General features: G+C 43.8%; 1 protein-coding gene across 1 annotated transcript in view; it reads right to left on the bottom strand.

Moving 5' to 3' along the window:
- Nucleotides 1-19,281, bottom strand: part of mdfi (MyoD family inhibitor) — a 131,921-nt gene extending 112,640 nt beyond the window's left edge. The window contains exons 1-2 of the mRNA XM_034166928.1: nt 18,822-19,281; nt 6,939-7,140 (exon numbers count right to left, since the gene is read on the bottom strand). Of these exons, the coding sequence (XP_034022819.1) occupies nt 6,939-7,089 (151 nt within the window). The 5' untranslated portion in view covers nt 7,090-7,140; nt 18,822-19,281. The remainder of the gene's footprint in view (nt 1-6,938; nt 7,141-18,821) is intronic.
- Nucleotides 19,282-19,822: the final 541 nt, after the last annotated feature.

The raw sequence follows: 19,822 nt of genomic DNA, 5'->3' as shown, positions 1-19,822 counted from the left end.
GCCTGCAGGTTGGGAAGCTGATCAGTAATCAAGCCAGGAAGTGTTTGCTGTTTGTACACCTTTAAGTGTTCTGTGTGTAGAGTGTGGACTCACATAATGGTTCCTTCTTTCACAGACTCGGTTGTTGCGGCCACCTGGGGGGTGTCGGCGGGGTCCTTGGGTCCGAAACAGCTTCTGGCTCCGGACCGTTAGCGCTGCTGGGAGCGCACCACGCCAGGCCGCACCTTTTTGTTATTATCACTGTTATGTATTAAATTCAGTTAGCCTTTGTACCGTGCTCTGCTTATTTCATACTGGGTCCTTCAAACGCTGGTCGGTTCTCCGAGCTGCGTCCGACACATAACAGTAGTCTCTGGCCAAACATCACGGACCCAGCGGTAGCAGAGACGGTAACGCGCCGGGAAGGCGGCAGCAGACGTTCAGTGGTTATCCGGATCAGTTGCGGGGCTCTCCGCCCGGAAGGTGCGTGTTTGAGACCCATTACTGGATACTGATTTGTGCTCTCTTGCAGCCGTGTTCCTGTGTTGTGCCTTATCCGTGGGTCGTGGTGGAGTGTGACTGGCGACAGCTTCGCGTCACACTCCGACCGGATAAGAGGTGTAAACGGGAGCTGCAAGAGTGCGTTTGTAATGGGTTCACGCGCACGGCGGAGCTCTGTTAGCACGGGTCGCTGGGCTTCCTGTGTTACAGTCGTAGCCCCGTTTCCCCGGACAAAGGTAACTACTGCGTCTGTTGTATCAGCTCCGGCGTTATTTAGTTGAGCACATTTTGGTTGTGTGTTGCACACAGCTGCGCACATAAGAGCAGCTCGTTTGTTTTTTCTGTCGCCAAAGGGGTTTTTTCATTTTTTGCACTCTGGCTCCCCCTTGTGGTGACTGAATCACGTTACCGTCAAGCTCTTGAGTAGGAACAGGTGTGTTCCATTTGGTTGAGCTTGACGGTATAACTCACTGATTTGTTTTGCGTTAGTTCATTTTGTGTGGGTGTTTTTTGAGTTGGTTTTTGTGTGGGATTTTATTTTTTGTTGTCCACTATTTGTCTGGGGTTGTGACCCTGCAGCCTGTTTGACAAAGAACAAAAAAAAAAAAGAACAAAAAAAAAAAGGACCCAAACGACTGTGTGTTGGTCTGTTTGTTTTTTCTTTTATTTCTTTTTGTTTCACATCCCCAGGGTTAGATGGAACGGTCCCCTGGGGGTGATGGGGTGGTACTTGGGTTGTTTTTTCTCTTTGTTTTTTGTTATGCCCTCTCTTCTCCTCTGACTCCAGCCGGGTGTGCCGTAGTGTCGGCATTGCTGGAGGGGTGCAGTTAGGTTGTGCTGTGCGTTTCCCAGGTAGCCTCTGCACCCGGGAGGGGAGGGGGGGGTTTGGGGTGTCTTTTTGTTTCCCCCCCCCAGTTTCCGCCCTCAGGGTTTGACTGTGGTGTCCTCTGGGGGGGAAAGGGCGTTGGGTCCATCTAGCCGTGGACGGCCGAGGCTGGGTCCATTGGTCATGAGGGGAGGCGTCTCCTGGGGTTGACGAGTGGTCCTCTGGGAGGCGCTGGTAGTCCCCGTGGGTGACGTTGGATCCCAGAGGGACCTCGGCCATGGTTATTACTCCTGGAGCTGGCGGGTGGCCCTCTGGGGGGTGTTGGTCCCTACGTGTTGTTTGGGGGGAGGAGGGGGGGTATTTTGGCATTTTTGTTTGTGAGCTCGAGTTTGGGTTTTTCTTTTCTCCCCTTCCCTGGGGTTTGATGGAACGGTCCTCTGGGGGGGGGGGAGGGGGGGTATTTTGGCATTTGTGTTTGTGAGCTCAAGTTTGGGTTTTTCTTTTCTCCCCTTCCCTAGGGTTTGATGGAACGGTCCTCTGGGGGGGGGGGGTTTAGTATTTTTGTTTGTAGGCTTGGGTTTGGGTTGTTTTTCCTTTCTCCCCTTCCCTGGGGTTTGATGGGACGGTCCCCTGGGGAGGGGGGGGTGTTTTGCTTTATGACTAATCACACGTTTGGATAAAGGCTGACCGCACAGGTGTAAGATCTCCTGGCCACACCTGTGCTAAGAGACTGTCGGAGACAGGGGCAAAGATGCAGCCAGTTCAACCAGTCTGTTGGAGGATGAACGCAGACGCGGTTTCCAGCCATGGTCCCTGGAGGGGGGTGTTTCTCCTGGGCCAGGTGTGTGTGGTCGCCGGGAGGCTTCCCGTGAGGGTGGGGTACTGTTATATGGCTGGGGGGGGCCTGGCTGCCGGTTTGTTTCTGTTTTTTGGTTTTCCTCACAGGTGGCGTGCATTTGGGACTGAGTGGCTGTGTTGCTGAGGCTGTCAGGACCTCACCCTGATCACCTGCGACTCGTCAGGACTCACAGCTGTGGTGCATCTGGATGGAGTGGAACATGTTGGCATTTAAGACTGGAGTGCACAGTGTGTATTTGCCAGAGACTCGACCTTGTGACCAGACGGGTGAGATCGTCGTCTCGGGAGCCATCTCATCGACAGCGGATGCTGAGAACATCCAGGTTTGATGCACAGTCTGTGAAAGAGGAGGGGGTGAGGTCTCACGCTCGTCAGCACACTTCCTGAGGTACGTTAGATTTTGTGACTAACAGTTATACAGTCAGTAAATGTGGTGTCCCTCACACCTTATTGTATTGAGCTGTTTGTTAGTCATGTATCAGCTTCCACTGCAGTGGAGTTTTGTGAACTGGATGTTCCATGCCTGCAGGTTGGGAAGCTGATCAGTAATCAAGCCAGGAAGTGTTTGCTGTTTGTACACCTTTAAGTGTTCTGTGTGTAGAGTGTGGACTCACATAATGGTTCCTTCTTTCACAGACTCGGTTGTTGCGGCCACCTGGGGGGTGTCGGCGGGGTCCTTGGGTCCGAAACAGCTTCTGGCTCCGGACCGTTAGCGCTGCTGGGAGCGCACCACGCCAGGCCGCACCTTTTTGTTATTATCACTGTTATGTATTAAATTCAGTTAGCCTTTGTACCGTGCTCTGCTTATTTCATACTGGGTCCTTCAAACGCTGGTCGGTTCTCCGAGCTGCGTCCGACACATAACAGAAGGACTATCATTTGGCATTATTATATTTTAGTTATATTTAGTAATGGGGGGCGGCGGCGATGATGACACACTCCACAAGCCATTTGTGTGTGTGTGTGTGTGTGTGTGTGTGTGTGTGTGTGGGGTGGGGTTCGGCACAGTCACACCCATGTGTGTTGCTTGGTAACTCACACTCATGTTGCATTTAGACAATTTTCACAGACAGCTCATATGTGGTCATCTGCACTCCACTATTGTGCTGGGAGTGTGAATAGCCCCGCCTTTTCTAAGTGTCCAGCGAGTGGTGTTGGATATTCATGTGTGGCACCTGGAATTTGGCCGACACCTGCTGAGAGGGGGTTGAATGGGCACACGCAGGACATTCACTGTCTTTCGGCCGCTGGTGTGCACGAATGGCTGTGGCGACAGCTGTATGAGGCGTTTGAGGTGGCTCTGATTTTTCATGAGTGGCATGCAATTCCTCCTTCGTGTGCCAGTCTTCTTCAATCGTGTTATGTGTGAAGGGGCCTTTAAAAATGTTCCAAGAACTTTACAGCTAATGTTCTGATAACATTTGACAAACATTCTTCTAATGTTTTGGGAACTTTATTTTGTTAGCTGGGAAGGTCAGTGAATGTTTCCTCAATAAAAAGTGCATCCAGGTCACTCCATGACCTTATGTCAGTCTAAGTACAAAAAAATGTAGATGTCCATAGTGTGTGCTTTCATATTATGTTGCTCAAGATTACCGTTGGCCTGTAGCTATCTTCACTGTGTGGAGAGACATGCCAAAGCATTCTACAATTTTTGTATGTGTAACCACTGAGTTAATAACTTTCAGAGGTATCATCTTAGAACATTGTCTTGGAACAATCAGCTCTCATAAGATATCCATATGCATTTATAGTGCAGTTAAAGCTAAACTTGATCTATACATTTTGTTGTGTTTGATCTACGCATTTTGTGATGTGCTGTGCATGAGTTCTTGACTATGTGTTTGACCATTTATGCCTGTTGTGTTGTCCTAAGGCTGTGGACTCTGCAGGCAGAGATGGGGGGGTTGAAGTGCTGAAAGCAGAGCCTTGTTGCCCTCAGTAGTGGTAGCCTAAACAAACCTCACCTCCCCACCCAGGCTCACCTACCTATGGTCTACACACACCCACACATTAGACGAGTCTGCCAGACAAGCAGTCTAACTTTAGTGGGAGAAGCCACAGTTGTACTTTTGGTTGGCTCCCTAAAGAAGCAAGCAAAGGTAAAGTCAGCACAGCTATGAGGACATGTTCAGACGCATACCTCCTGTTAATAATCCTAAAACTCATCACTGTGGTATTATCATTAAAGTGGATGCTGTACTGGCACTTGTCAATGAAAACCACAATGTACCAGAGAACAGAGATGAATCTCTGGAGATTCTCTGTTGTATCAAATTTAATACATTGCTCATGATAGACTAAGTTGAGACTTGCAAACGTCAAGCAACAAAGATTTTTGTGGCAGGTTATCATGGCAACAAGTCAGTTAAATCACTGCACACTTCCCCAACAGTGAACCACACCTATCTTAATTACCCCAAAGGACCCACACTTTGATTTGCAGTGTTTTTTGGGGGAAACATGTTCAGCTGATCCTGGATGACTCATTCAGGAACACTACTGCTCTGATCTGTCCATGTCCTCGGTGAACCTTACCATGACCAATCACACACGGAAATGAATCAAGGGTTCTTTCTCAAATTCCCAGGAGCCACATCTCTGACTATTAGTTTCCCACAGCACTGCACGGACACAGACCCCTCACAGCACACACAGATCAATTCACAGCCTTCTCAACGTGCATCTGTTGTCTCGGTCAGTGCACTTCTACGATGACTAACTATAACTCATGTCAGAGGCAAAATGTAACAATGCAGCCATCCTCTTGCTACTGAAAAAAATGCATTTTAACATCTCCTTTATAACAACGTTTCTTCATACCTATGTTCAAACATGACAAGACTTTCAAAAAATATTTTCAATGATCATCAAAGTAGGCAACAGGCTGGAATTTATATATAATGTTCAAGATGACTTGGAAATGGACACCAGTTCTCTTGTATCGTCAGAGGATATAGTTAACTATTTTATTAAAAGGGAGCAGGTCAGATCATATCTGGAATCAAATGCATCCACCGTGCCATAGAATCACCTTGAGTCCTGGATGGCAACCACCCTGGCACAAAAAAAATAAAAACAATCGTTCACTCCCACCTCTCAAGAGTAACCATCTATCTTCTGCAGCCAGCCTTCTCCATCTTCTGGGGTCCTCAAAGCTGAGGCACCTATGTGCTGGATCATGCACAGAGAAAATCACCACATGGCCAAAATGTCATAACTCATGTTCTCTCATAAATGCTAGTGCCACTCCGCATCTTAGTCTCTCTAAGTAACCGTTTGTTTGACACAATATTATTCCAGTGGTACCCAAGGAACCCCTGAAGACACCTAGAAAAAAAGCCATCTAGTCATCACCTTAGTCACTGTTCGTTATGTATTCATCCTGCAGAAGGGGGACGAATTATACAGTCTGATTGCCACAGGTAGGAAAGACCTCCTGTGGGATTCTGTGGTGCACCTCGGTGGTCTCAGTCTACAGCTGAAGGTGCTCTGACAGGGCGTCAGTGTGGCATGCAGGGGGTGGGAGGTGTTGTCCAGGATGCTGAGCAGTTTCCTCAGCATCCTCCTCTCTGACACCTCCACCACAAACTGCAGTTCAACCCCCAGGACAGAAAAGATAATCTTAACACATTGTTGAATGATGTAAGTTCACAGTTTTTGCAAAATCTCACAGACTTAACTGTGACTGATTGATGACATAAAATCAGCGGGCGGCACGGGCCCCTCCTGCTGCAGCCCTCACCCACTTTGCCTCAATTTGAATGACGGACTGCTTCAAGTTTAGAGCACATAAATAATGTCAGATGTATATGTGTTGTCTTTAATTTTGATGTGTGCCATTATTACGGTAAACAAGTAATAATTGTGGATTAATTGCTGTATTTTGTCTGAGGTAATTGGAGTGTAAATGTAATTACCCTTTTAGGGATCAATAAAGTCTGAAATTTGAAATAAAATCGTCTGAGTCACCACATACATTAAACACAATCATTTTGCTTTGATTTACAATACACCTTCTAAACCCACCTAGACTGACTGCAAATTACTAAGACTAAAACTTGAAACACAACAGCAACTTGAGAATATTTTCAAATCGGGCATCAACCAAAGTAAACTTTCACAATAGTGAACAAAAGTGTTTCATCCTTGTCTTTTTCCTTGAAATGAAAATCCGCCGAGCGCACAACACACGTCCCACACAAAGGCTGCTTACCTGGAAATGATGCAATCGACATGCGTGAAAAGGTTCACACATACGCACGAAGGTTCAAGGTTTTCTCATGCAAGCACACGTGATTCAAATCCATCAGGTTTTTGCAAAAAATAAAAAGGTCCAATACTTTTCTAACAGACCTCATAGATTAATCTCGACAACTGCTTTCTTTCTCACTGTTCTTGCACTCATATCCAAAGTTGGGTAGGATTACTTTGAAAGAATACATGTGGATTACATGTATGTATGTACATAGATTTGGATTACTTGTAATCTGATTACTTTTGGATTACATTTCAAAGTAATCCTACCCAACCCTGCTCATATCCATGATAACACACACACACAAAAACCAACAACAACACTAAAAGAGGTTTAACAGAATTCAGTGTTATTAACTGAACCATGACATGTTCAAACCCATTACATCAATACACTCAGACTGTCCTGTTCTTTTTGACTTGTTGGCACATAGAGAAACACAAAGTGGAGTTTGGAGAACAGTTTGTGCAGGCGTGATTTTTTCTTTTTTTTTTTTTGCTTCCACCTTTATCTTACCTGGATTGAGACAGGAATTTGGGTTGGAGGAGCTGTTCGGCCTCTCTGTGTTGGATGGTGTGTGAGGGCTGGTTTGTAGAGCTGAGAGAACTGGGTCCCCTTCATCAGGTGGCTCTGGGGAGCTGGCAACGGCACTCCTCTCCTCATCCATGGGAGTAAGCTCGACTCTTGTGGGAAAAGGTCGAGGGCTCGAAAGGTGAGCCTGAAGCAAGGAGAAGAAGAACAAAATGATTGAAAGATGGAAAATTTCTCTTGGTTTTACAAATGGAGGAATAATACAGAGTGTAGTCAGGCCCAATGTGAACCAGCTAAAACTATTCAGCTTGAAACTTAGTAAAGCATGAGGCAACAGTGAGCACAACAACAAAATATGTTTCACAGACACCATTTAAAAGTATGTATGGAAGAAGAACAATGAACTAAAATTCATTAAGTGGGTTCATTTTTTTGCAGCACACTTTGAACAAAAATTTACCCATGTCCTTGTTTTAGCAGTAACCACAAGGGGGTGACAGTGATATCACTCATCTTCACCCGCTTACTTCATTTAAGGGTCACGGGGTGGGGGTGGGGGGCTATCACAGCAGTCAAAGGGCGTGAGGCAGGGTACACCCTGGACAGGACGCCCGTCTGTCACAGGGCCACATATAGACAAACAAACACATTCACACCTGCACGCACACCTACGGACAATTTAAAGTTTATAATCCACCTAATCTGCATGTCTTTGGATGTGGGAGGAAGCCGGAGGAAACTCACGCAAACACAGGGAGAACATGCAAACTCCACATAGAAAGGCCCCAGGTGGGGATCAAACCTTCTAGCTGTAAGGCAACAGTGCTAACCACTAATCCACTGTTCTGCCTGTGACAGTGATATCCTCCTTGGAAATGACTGTTTTCATTCAAATAAAAAAGAACAAAAATAGCATTTTTGTGTTTTAATCTGCTGAATAATGTATACTTGATAGAAAAATCACTACCTTTCGTAATAATTTTAAAATTGTTCAGTCCTGCTTTCTGCATCATTTCCTTACTTTCTGGTGACATTTTTGTGAATGAGTAGCTGATAAAAAAAAATACAGACTCATTCATTCACTTTTTGTAATCAATTATTCCAAAAAGTATTTATAGTGTTTTCCTGGAGCAGACTCGTGGATAGCTGCATTGGACTGATTAGACCTTTGAGAGAATTCAGAATTTTCAGCTTTATAGTATGAAAGTCATGATAATGCATTTTTTTTTTTTTTTAGCAGACTTTGTTAAATTCTTCCAGCACAGGGACTGATAAAGATTTTTACAGATTACTACACACTTGTGGATTTACCTACTTCTGTGTCATTAGTCTATCTATCTATCTATCTATCTATCTATCTATCTATCTATCTATCTATCTATCTATCTATCTATCTATCTATCTATCTATCTATCTATCTATCTATCTATCTATCTATCTATCTATCTATCTATCTATCTATCTATCTATCTATCTATCTATCTATCTATCTATCTATCTCTCTCTCTCTCTCTCTCTCTCTATATATATATATATATATATATACATACTCCAATAACAGTTGAATTTACACTATGTTGAGTTGATTTAGCCCTGTGGTAGAGTATATTTAACTCTGTTTAAACTGGAACTAAATGTTTTCCCAGCAGAGTAAATTTTACTCAGCAGAATTTCCTCTGCACCTGGGATAAATTCAGTTGATTGGACATGATTTGGAAAGGCACACACCTGTCTACATACAAAGTCCCACATTTGATAGTGCATGTCAGAGCACAAACCAAGTATGTTCTATTGTGTTTTCTCAATGGCCCTCAAAATTTCACACCGACCGTAGCAAGGTATCTTACCTTACCAGTTTTCTCCGGAGGGAGATGCTATCTTGGATTACTGCTGTGTGGAAGTGCTAGTCCCCAATCCCCACATCATATGTGGGGATCAATGTTTGTAGGGACCTATGTAAGGTCTCTAACCACCCTATCAGGGGTCACATTCACCAGGGAGCCTGAGGTGTCGCGGAGTACTCGGTCAACTTCAGCATTCAAGCTGTGGAGGCCAGCTGGGATTATCCATGAGGATCCAGGACAAGCTGGCAGCTATGGAGGATGCACAGTTGCTGGACAAATTAATCATGCTGTGCATCTGTCTTGATAATCAGTTGCAGGAGCAGAGCAGACAACAAGCCCAGAGGAGTCAGCCATGTTGGTCCTCCCTCTCATTGGTCATGTAGGTCGCCTCTCCCTCCACCGGACGGGCACACTCCTTCATCCTCTCCCGGTCCTTCATCACCCCTGGTCGCACATCAGTATGGATTTCATCACTGAACTTCCACCTTCACAAGTGCACATGGTTATCCTCACTATCATCGACCGGTCCTCCAAGATGGCACACTTCATCCCCCTCATCAAGCTTTCCATGGCCCGGGAAACAGCAGACCTCCTAGTTCACCAAGTCTTCTGTCTGCATGGCACTGCTGGACATAGTGTTGGATTGTGGTCCCCAGTACACATCCCACATATGGAAAGCCTTCTGCTCAGCATTGGGGGCCACGGTCAGCATGTCATCTGGATTCCACCTCCAATCAAACAGCCAGGCCAATCAAGAACTGGAATCGGCACTTCACTGTACCACCACTTGGGACCATACGGCCTGGTATGAACACGTGCCATGGACTGAGTATGCCCATAACTCACAGATATGCATGGCCATGAGGCTTATCCCATTTGAAAGTTCCCTTGGGTATCAGCCACCACTTTTCCCAGAGCAGGAAGAGCAACTGGCCATGCTATCTGTTCAGGCGCACCTCAGGCACTGCTTCAGGGTCTGGAAGGCTGCCCTGTCGGTATCCAGGGATTGGGCTTGTCACTATGTAGACTGTCATTGGGTCCCAGCCCACTCTAGCATCCCGGGGAGGAGGTGTGGTCATCAGGTGTAAGATTCTGTTGCAGGCGGTGTCTCAAAAACTGGCTCCTTGATTCCTATGCCCCTTCATGATCAACGTGGATGGCCAAGCCTGTGGCTGCCCACCTTTGACTTCCGAGGTCCCTTTGGATCCATCCGGTCTTCCACATCCCCTGCCTGCAGCCGGTCCAGACCAGTCCTCTCTGCCCTCCGGCTGAGCGTCCTCCTCCCGTCCGGGTTGTGGATGGCCATCCGGCCTGGACTGTGCGGCACCTCCTGAACATGCGCCATCAGGGTCAGGGCTTCCAGTATCTGGTGGAATGGGAGGGTTATGGGCCACTACCTCATTTTAGATCCTGTACTTGTCCTGGATTTCCATTGGGCCCATTCTGACAGGATGAATGGGTTGCCCGGGGCTCCCATTGAGGAGGAGGTCCTGTTGTGATCTGGGGAAACAGTCTGGGGTCATTGGATATTCTCCCCCTCCCTTCTGTGTCTTCCTGCCAGCGGAGCAGATTGACTACACCTGCAGCTGCAACACACCTGTGGCAATTAATGTCATCCTATTTAAGTCTGGGCTGAACTACAGGATGCCACCAGATCTTTCTGTCCCTAGAAATGGTAACCTGGCCTCCTCATGCTTTATTCAAATCCCCAGTGTTTCCAAGTAACTACCTGGTGTATTTGCAGAACCACTCACTTTGTATTTTTTCTTCTCTTTCGCAGTCCGCAGCCACCACCCTGCTCCGCTGGCCCACCTGGCTGTCTACACCTAGAACCTGTCCACCAGTGATGCCGATACTCTAATCTGACCACTTTTTTCAGTAATGAGTAATCTAACGCGTTAATCTTTCCAAATCAGTACTCAGATTAAAGTTACTTCTCCAAGTCACTGTGCATTACTATTATTTTTGCATTGCAGGTCGATCGCAGCATTAACAACTTGGCACGTGGGCAGGGGGTCGGGGTTCAACTGAACTGCCCACTTTCAGGGAGCTGCAAGCTTTTCACCCGCGGTTTTGCGTTGCAACTTCGAGTTAAAAAAACAGTCGTCATGTCTCAAAGCGCGGTGATGACAGCGCACCTGCACTGAGCTTTACAAAGACATTTTTATGCTGTTTTTCCCCTTTATTTTAAACTCTGATGGGCTCTGTGTGTCCCCGCAAAAAACTGCTGATCTGCAACACTTTTTTCCACTCAAATGCACCTCAACTCTCTTTCTGAGGATGACATTACATAAAAAAACGTTGATAAAACTTTCTTACCTGTCAATCTGGTCGTATTTTCTGTATGAGTAAACGTTATCCATTCTTTGTGTTCAAGCGCCAAAGCAGGGGTGAATCAAAAATGGAAAGGGAGCGTGAGGCGGGGCAGGGACGCGGCTCCCCACAACACCCCTAGATTAAAGGTTCACTTTTAAAGCCTTTTTTTACTACTACTACTAATACTACTTATAATAATAATAATTTCAACAACTAAAATGTTTAGAGAGAATTTAAATGTTAGAAAAATGTTTGGAAAGAATGTAATAGTTACATTTATAAACAATGTAGGTTAGAAATTGCAAGTTTTACCGTTGCAGTACTGTCAACAGTTAAATGTGAGGTCAAGAAAGAGGTCTTTATTTTATTTTTTAGAAAACAAATATTTCTATTCATTGAAGTTAAGAAAGGCTGACTATAAAGTGAGTATTGGCAAAACAGGTTATTTTCATGTGGAGCTGGCGGGGGGGGGGGGGGGTTGTCAGCAGCTGCTGAAAGTAACTAATAAAGTAACTAGTAATCTAACTTATTTACTTGTAAAATGGAGTAATCAGTAAAGTAACTAAGTTACTTTTTCAAGGAGTAATCAGTAATTGGGTTACTTTTTCAAAGTAACTGTGGCAACACTGCCGTCCACCTGTGGCTCCACCTTTCTGTTCTACACTCTGTCTGCACCATTTGCACATTTGTTCAATAAATTGTTTCCGTTGGTGTTTTCCACTTTAACCTGCTTCACTGCATTTGAGTCTGTCTCCAGTTCCTGGTTGCCACAACACTTCTACTTTGAAGGTGCCAATGAGCAGAGTGACCTCCATCATCCATAAATAGAAGAGTAAGTAAGTAAGTTAGATTTATTTATATAGCACCTTTCAAGATAGAAATCACAAAGTGCTTCACATAAGAACAAAGAAATTAAAAGCAGCAGAAACATAGAATCATAAAACTAGGTAAAAGCCAGCCTATACAAAAGGGTCTTTAGCTTCACTTTAAATGTTTCAACAGAGTCCACGAAGCGTAGGTCCAAAGGCAGTGCATTCCACATTTTAGGTGCCACCACCTCGAAAGCACAGTCTCCCCTGGTCTTCAGTCTTGTCCAAGGCACAACCAATAGGCCCAGGTCCGAAGACCTCAGAGACCTGCTTGTCACATATGGATGTAATAGCTCGGTGATATAAGATGGCATTTGACCACGCAGAGCTCTAAAAGTCAGTACTAGAATTTTAAAGAAGACATTCGGTTCTACCACGACTCTTCCTAGAGCTGGCCGCATGTCTAAACTAAGCGATCGGGGGAGAAGGGCCTTAGTCAGGGAGGTGATCAAGAACCCGATGGTCTCTCTGTCAGAGCTCCAGCATTCCTCTGTACCCTATATGCTTGATTTCCACATCATCATAGAACATTCATCTGTGTTTAGGTTATGGTAAAGGTTAATATTAAGGCTGTGGTTAGGGTCAAACTTAGTTCGGTCAAGAAAATAAAAGGGGGAGGGGGAGCTGGAGCAGAGGTGGATTAGCCATTAAGAGTACCGGGATTTTTCCTAGTGGGCCGATCAATCAATCAATCAATCAATTTTTTTTTATATAGCGCCAAATCACAACAAACAGTTGCCCCAAGGCGCTTTATATTGTAAGGCAAGGCCATACAATAATTATGTAAAACCCCAACGGTCAAAACGACCCCCTGTGAGCAAGCACTTGGCTACAGTGGGAAGGAAAAACTCCCTTTTAACAGGAAGAAACCTCCAGCAGAACCAGGCTCAGGGAGGGGCAGTCTTCTGCTGGGACTGGTTGGGGCTGAGGGAGAGAACCGGGAAAAAGACATGCTGTGGAGGGGAGCAGAGATCGATCACTAATGATTAAATGCAGAGTGGTGCATACAGAGCAAAAAGAGAAAGAAACAGTGCATCATGGGAACCCCCCAGCAGTCTACGTCTATAGCAGCATAACTAAGGGATGGTTCGGGGTCACCTGATCCAGCCCTAACTATAAGCTTTAGCAAAAAGGAAAGTTTTAAGCCTAATCTTAAAAGTAGAGAGGGTGTCTGTCTCCCTGATCTGAATTGGGAGCTGGTTCCACAGGAGAGGAGCCTGAAAGCTGAAGGCTCTGCCTCCCATTCTACTCTTACAAACCCTAGGAACTACAAGTAAGCCTGCAGTCTGAGAGCGAAGCGCTCTATTGGGGTGATATGGTACTACGAGGTCCCTAAGATAAGATGGGACCTGATTATTCAAAACCTTATAAGTAAGAAGAAGAATTTTAAATTATATTCTAGAATTAACAGGAAGCCAATGAAGAGAGGCCAATAAATGGGACAATGGCTGCCTGGTTTATTGTTATTATTTTTTTTATGTTAACTGTTCCGGCCCAAGGAGAGACATGCACGGCCCACAGAGCTCAACTACAGCCTTCAGATACATCATAGGCCCAGTGGCTTCTCTGTCAAAAAAAAAAAACTGACCCAAATATAGCCCTGATGGGCTACAGAAGGCCAGAGTCCCACTCACGCATGTTCTAGACTCCACCCCCTCATCCAACCATGGTGACAGCAAGAGAAAAAAAAACAACACAACCGAACACGGAAAGCAAAGTGAGTCACAAAATGGAGAAGAAACGTAAATACACCACAAAGACAAGATATATAATGTTCAAACTGATACACTTGATTGTTTTTGTGCAAATATTTGCTTATTTTGAAATGGATGCCTGCAACACATTTCAAAAAAGCTGGGACAGTGGTGTGTTTACCGCTGTGTTACATCACCTTTCCTTCTAACACTCAATAACTGTTTAGGAACTGAGGACGCTAACTGTGAGTGTCATGATTGGATATAAAAGGAGCATCCCCAAAAAGCTCAGCCATTCACAAGCAAAGATGGGGCGAGGATCATCACTTTGAACAATTGCATGAAAAAAATAGTCCAACGGTTTAAGAACAATGTTTCTCAACCTTCAACTGCAAGGAATTTAGGGTTTCCATCATCTACAGTCCATAATATAATCAAAAGGTTATAAAACATGAATGAGTGAAGCTCGTCAGCATCTTACCATGTCATTTAGGTCCTTCAGATTTAGATTAGAGTAAATGCTTCAGGGGAGCATGAGCATGGTAAAAACCTTTCAGTTTCTGGAGGAGCTCCCCCCCAGATCCCCCACCTTTTTAAGCATTTTTCTTTTTTTGCCTTTCAGCTGACCCCTCCCCCCCAATTACAGCCCTCTCAACTCCCTGCCACTTTAAGCATTTTTTTTAATGTAGATGTAAATTAACATTCAAAGTTTTCAGCTAGTTGACAGTAGGGCTGTACAAAGTGGCCAAATTATTGTATCTCAATATTATCATATCAATATGATATATGATATGACTATGATATGACACAAACTGCAGCAACAGTGAAAATTAAACAATAATACCACACTCATTTTACACTCATCATAAGGTTAGGATAAAATAATAAAGTAAATAATAATCGGTTTTATTGCCAGTTTTCTTCAGACAAGTCAGGGGATGGAAACATGAACATTTCCAAGTCACTGAATATGTCTTGGACTTTATTTACATCGATTATGAAGAAATACAAAAGTTTCTTTCACCAAAACATCAAATCTAGGCTTTCATCTCAAATGTTCTTTCTGTGAAATTGTATCTGAACTTTCAGGTCTTCTTTTTAAGAAAATCCTCCTCTACACCACTTCATCAGGAAGCTGGATTTTATATTTTTAATTAATTTATATCCATTTGTACAGGTTTGCTTTCAGTTTGAGTTAAGAATTGTATTTGAATGTATTTGAAATGGAATAAACAAATTTATTATATAGCATGGGATTTTGTCAACTTCTGATTGGCTCATTCACCACTTTCTGAGCTGTACCACATGCCGAGTTGACCGCTGGTGGAGCCGAGTACACCTCACGTGCAGCGTAGCGCAAGGCAATCGAGCGACGCCTTCTATCGATAACGACCAATCAGATAACGCGATACAACGCCTACTTTGGCTATCAGTTTGTTGAAAAGATTCTACATGATGTCTGTGCATTATTTCACAAAGACTATTAATTATTAAGCCCCTTTCACACGAGCCCGCTTCAAGTTGCATCGTGCGTTGTCATGCTGCACGGTTTGGACACCTCATCAAAAGTCTATAATTGTATATAAAATGTGTGAAATACCAAGTGTTCCAATACTTTAAGGGCAAATGATAAACAGTGAGGAGCAGCATCTTACATCTCATATGTAGTGCAGCAGATAAGAGAATATTTAGAGTGCAATCCTGCAAATGGTGATACAAGCATCAAATTATGCACAAATAATACACAGACATGAACTCTAAAAAAAACTGATTGAATTTTCAATAGGCAGCCAGGTAGGGGTCAATTGAAGAATTACACAGGGGTCAAAATTAAAAGATGCTCCAATCATATAGCAAACTACACCACATTATCTGCCTGATCATAAACATCCCAAAAAGGTATAGTTTGGACAATCTGTGACTGAATGTAATGGAGTTATGAGGGAAAAGCAGCAAGAATGGTGACAAAGGTCAGTTTCAGTTTGTACAGGGGTCAAAGGTTAAAGTTGCTCCAATTTTGGTAAAAAATTATGCAAGTTATCGGTTGAGGTCATCAGGTTTTAAAAAGTAACAGTTTGCATCATGTGTCATGCTTAGTTCATGTTACAGGGTAACATATGTCACATGTCACAGAATCCAATGGACACTGACCTTGTTTGACCTTTACTTTGGAAACCAAGCATTCAGCACTGTCAAAACTATTCCATTTATTAATCCTATCAACCAATAATGTGCATCACTTTTTACCAAAATTAGAGCAACTCTTTTGACACCTGTGCAAACTGAAAGTAACCTTTGTCACCATTCTTGCCGTTTTTACTCCAAAACTCCATAACATTCAGTCATAGATAGCCCAAACTATACCTTTTTAGAATCTTTATAATCCGACAAGTAACGTGATGTAGTTTTCAACTTGACTGGAGCATTTTTAAATTTTGACCGCTGTGTAATTCTTCAATTGACACCTGAACACCTGTTTGGAACATTCCACAGGTGAACTGGTTAATTGGAAACAGCTGAGTGTCATGATTGGGTATAAAAGGAGCATCCCCAAAAGGCTCAGCCATTCACAAGCAAAGATGGGGTGAGGATCACCACTTTATTAACAACTGTGTGAAAAAATAGTCCTACAGTTTAAGAACAATGTTTCTCAATGTTCAATTGCAAGGAGTTTATGGATTCCATCATCTACAGTCCATAATATAATCAGAAGATTCAGAGAATCTGGAGAACTTTCTACACGTAAGCGGCAAGTCCAAAAACCAACACTGAATGCCCGTGACTTTCGATCCCTCTGGTGGCACCGCATTAAACTCTGACATCATTGTATAAAGGATCTTACTGCATGGGCTCAGGAACACTTCAGGAAACCATTGTCAATTAACACAGTTCGTCGCTACGTCTACAAGTGCAAGTTAAAACTCTACCATGCAAAGCGAAAGCCATACATCAACAACATCCAGAAACGCTGCCACCTTCTCTGGGCCGGAGCTCATTTGAAATGGACAGACGCAAAGTGGAAAAGTGTGCTGTGGTCTGATGAGTCCACATTTGAAATTGTTTTTGGAAATCATGGATGTTGTGTCGTCTGGACAAAAGAGGAAAAAGACCATGCAGATTGTTACCAGTGCAAAGCTCAAAAGCCAGCATCTGTGATGGTATGGGGGTGTGTTAGTGACCATGGCATGGGCAACTTGCACATCTGTGATGGCACCATCAATACTGAAAGGTACATCCAGGTTTTGGAGCAACACATGCTGCCAACAGCGTGGCTTCGTTAGTAAAAGAGTGCAGGTACTAGACTGGCCTGCCTGCAGTCCAGACCTGTTGCCCATTGAAAATGTGTGGCACAGAGGTGGGACGAAATCACCAGCAAATCACTCTCAAGTTATGAATCAGCAAGTCACAAGTCTCAAGTAAAGTCTCAAGTCAAGTCTCAAGTCACCAATTGGTGCAAGCTGACTTGAGACTTGAGTTGAGACTTTTTCAAACTTTGAAAAAAGTTATAGTCACTCATGTCCATTAATTAAACTAATTCAAAAATGAATTGTTGTCATAACCACTCATTTCCTTTAAATGCATTTAAAGTTTGGGGGCATTTAAGTATTGGTGATGTATTTCCAGTGCATTACATTCACTCATTTTAATTGAGTTTATGTAACGGAGGCCAGCAGGTGTCGCTGTGCATATGTAGTTAGTAAATCTCACTCCCAACAGCTCAAAAGAATTCTCTGGTCACAAGGCAAGAGTCCTGGGTTTTAGCTTTCTGGTTAGAGAGTCCAACTTCCATACCGGAGATCGTATGGGCAGAGTCATAACAACACAATGCAGAGTCAACAAGTAAACCAAAGAACGCATCAAAAAAATCTAATCCAAAATGTAAAATAAATTTTTCAGGCAGAAATTTATTTGTCACTTTTTTTTTATTGAAAAACATAAACTAGATTTACATAAGTTTAATTAACTATAAATTGTTAAGTAACTAAAACTTTAACAATTACATTTTTCAAAATGATTTCATTTAAGTTGGCAAACTCAAATGGTTTAAGGCAATCGGTTTCCTCAAATGGTTTGAGTTCAACTAACTCATTGAGTTTTACAGTGCACCAAAACTGGATGGAGGTTCCAATTTTACACCTGTTTGTCTATCTTCCAGTTATCAGTCGGATACCAAGTGCCAAAAAACAATGACAAATTGTGCATAACAGAAATAACCAATGTTTTTTGAAAATTATCTGAAAAAGAATTCAGAAATCAAACAAAAAAAATCCAAAACACACACACACAAAAAAGATTCAAGTGCATGAACTAAATGTATACTCTTGACATTTGATCACATCTAATTTAGCTTATGAAAAGCCACTTCTAATTTTTCCAAGGTACAATTTTGTGAAAATTAAAAACAGTGTTGGCGGAGGTTTGCACCCTATGAGAGCAGTGCTGCTTTTTACTTGAGTAAAAAAAAGTCATAATTTTGAGTTAATAAAAATTGCTTATATCTTACATTATTGATATTTTTCTGAACCAATCAGAAACAGCGACCAATTAGAATGTTTCATTATTTCATTCGTTCTTCAATGTGGAACAAAACAACAGAAAACAACTATATTTTTGTTTCAATATTTGTTTCCACACCGACTGATTCGCATTAGTTAGTAATTAATCAGGCGTTTGAACGTGTGTCACGCGCCCGCGTGTGTCTGGCGCGCGCTCTCTTCCAAAGCAAACAGCTGGACAGCTGTTCGCGCGCTCCCGCGAGCTGCTTCCAGATAGTTATGACAACGTTTAGGTTGATTGTTAAAAAAACAAAACAAAAACAAATCTTCTGTTCAACCATGGTTGTCGCGTTCGTTTATTTATTTGTTTTTACTCAAAAGTGCACGTCGTTGACAAAGGCGTGTCCTTTTGAAATGGTGAAAACTTTGAGGATGTGAAGAAGAAAATAAAAGTGCCAAACGTCGAACTGAAACAAAGTTGTCACACTTGCATGTTTTTAATCGATGTCGATTAATCGAAAGAGAACTTTCGATCAGACCGAAAATGAGGAGAGCGTGCTGTGTTTACCTTCCTGGCGTGTCCGTGCATGTTCACGCGGAGCTGGATTTCCACGGCACTATAATAAGAAGAGAAATAATAAACTCTCACCTTGTCTGTGGCAGAGACACGGCGCTGCACACTTTCGGCTAATTCATTATTTGAGCGCTCCAGGTGGACTTCTCTCCCCGAGGACCTTCCACGTCCTCTCGATCCGGATCCCGAATCTTAAAAACTCCAGCTCTCCCTGTGGCTCATCGAAGTGCTCCAAACTCTCGATTTAAAGCATTGTTTTCCATCAGAGATGTTTCTCTCCGCCTCCTAAAAGCTGCTTTCTCCGGCTGGACCCGTCCTCCAGCGGCAGACCAGATGTGGAGAAGTTTGTCTGTGCAGCTGCTCGCTGCGAACCTCAGCTGCAGCGCCGCAACTTTGTTCGGAAAAGTCCAAGAACGAACGGACAGCACCTTCCCAGACTTGTAAGTGTTGAGAAAGTTCGCTGCGGACCTGTGCACTCGGTCTGTCCTCCCACGGCGCCGGAGTCAGGCTGGTGTTGGACAGGAAACCAGAGTCAGCAGTGATTGTGCTTCCTCCAGGACAGACACGGAGCAGGGCTGAACTACTGTCATATAATCAGTCCTTAACCCGAAGCAGACACAGACACAGAGACACAAACAGACACAGCACATAGAGACAGACACAGAAACAGAGACACAAACAGACACAGAGAGACAGAGACAGCACACAGAGACAGAGCAAAGACACAGAGCAGAGACACAGAGACAGACACAGCACATAGAGACAGAAACAGACACAGAGACAGATACAGCACATAGAGACAGAAACAGAGCACAGAAACAGACACAGAGACAGACACAGCACATAGAGACAGAAACAGAGCACAGACACAGAAACAGACACAGCACATAGAGACAGCACACAGAGACAGACACAGAAACAGAGACACATACAGAGCACAGACACAGAAACAGACACACATACAGACACAGAGACAGAAAGAGACACAGAAACAGAGCACAGATGCAGAGACAGCACACAGACACAGCACATAGAGACAGACACAGCCAACAGATAGACACAGCACACAGACAGAC

The sequence above is a fragment of the Thalassophryne amazonica genome, chromosome 3 (assembly GCF_902500255.1).
Source record: "Thalassophryne amazonica chromosome 3, fThaAma1.1, whole genome shotgun sequence".
Lineage (NCBI taxonomy): Eukaryota > Metazoa > Chordata > Actinopteri > Batrachoidiformes > Batrachoididae > Thalassophryne > Thalassophryne amazonica.
This window is presented reverse-complemented; position numbering and strand designations above follow the sequence as displayed.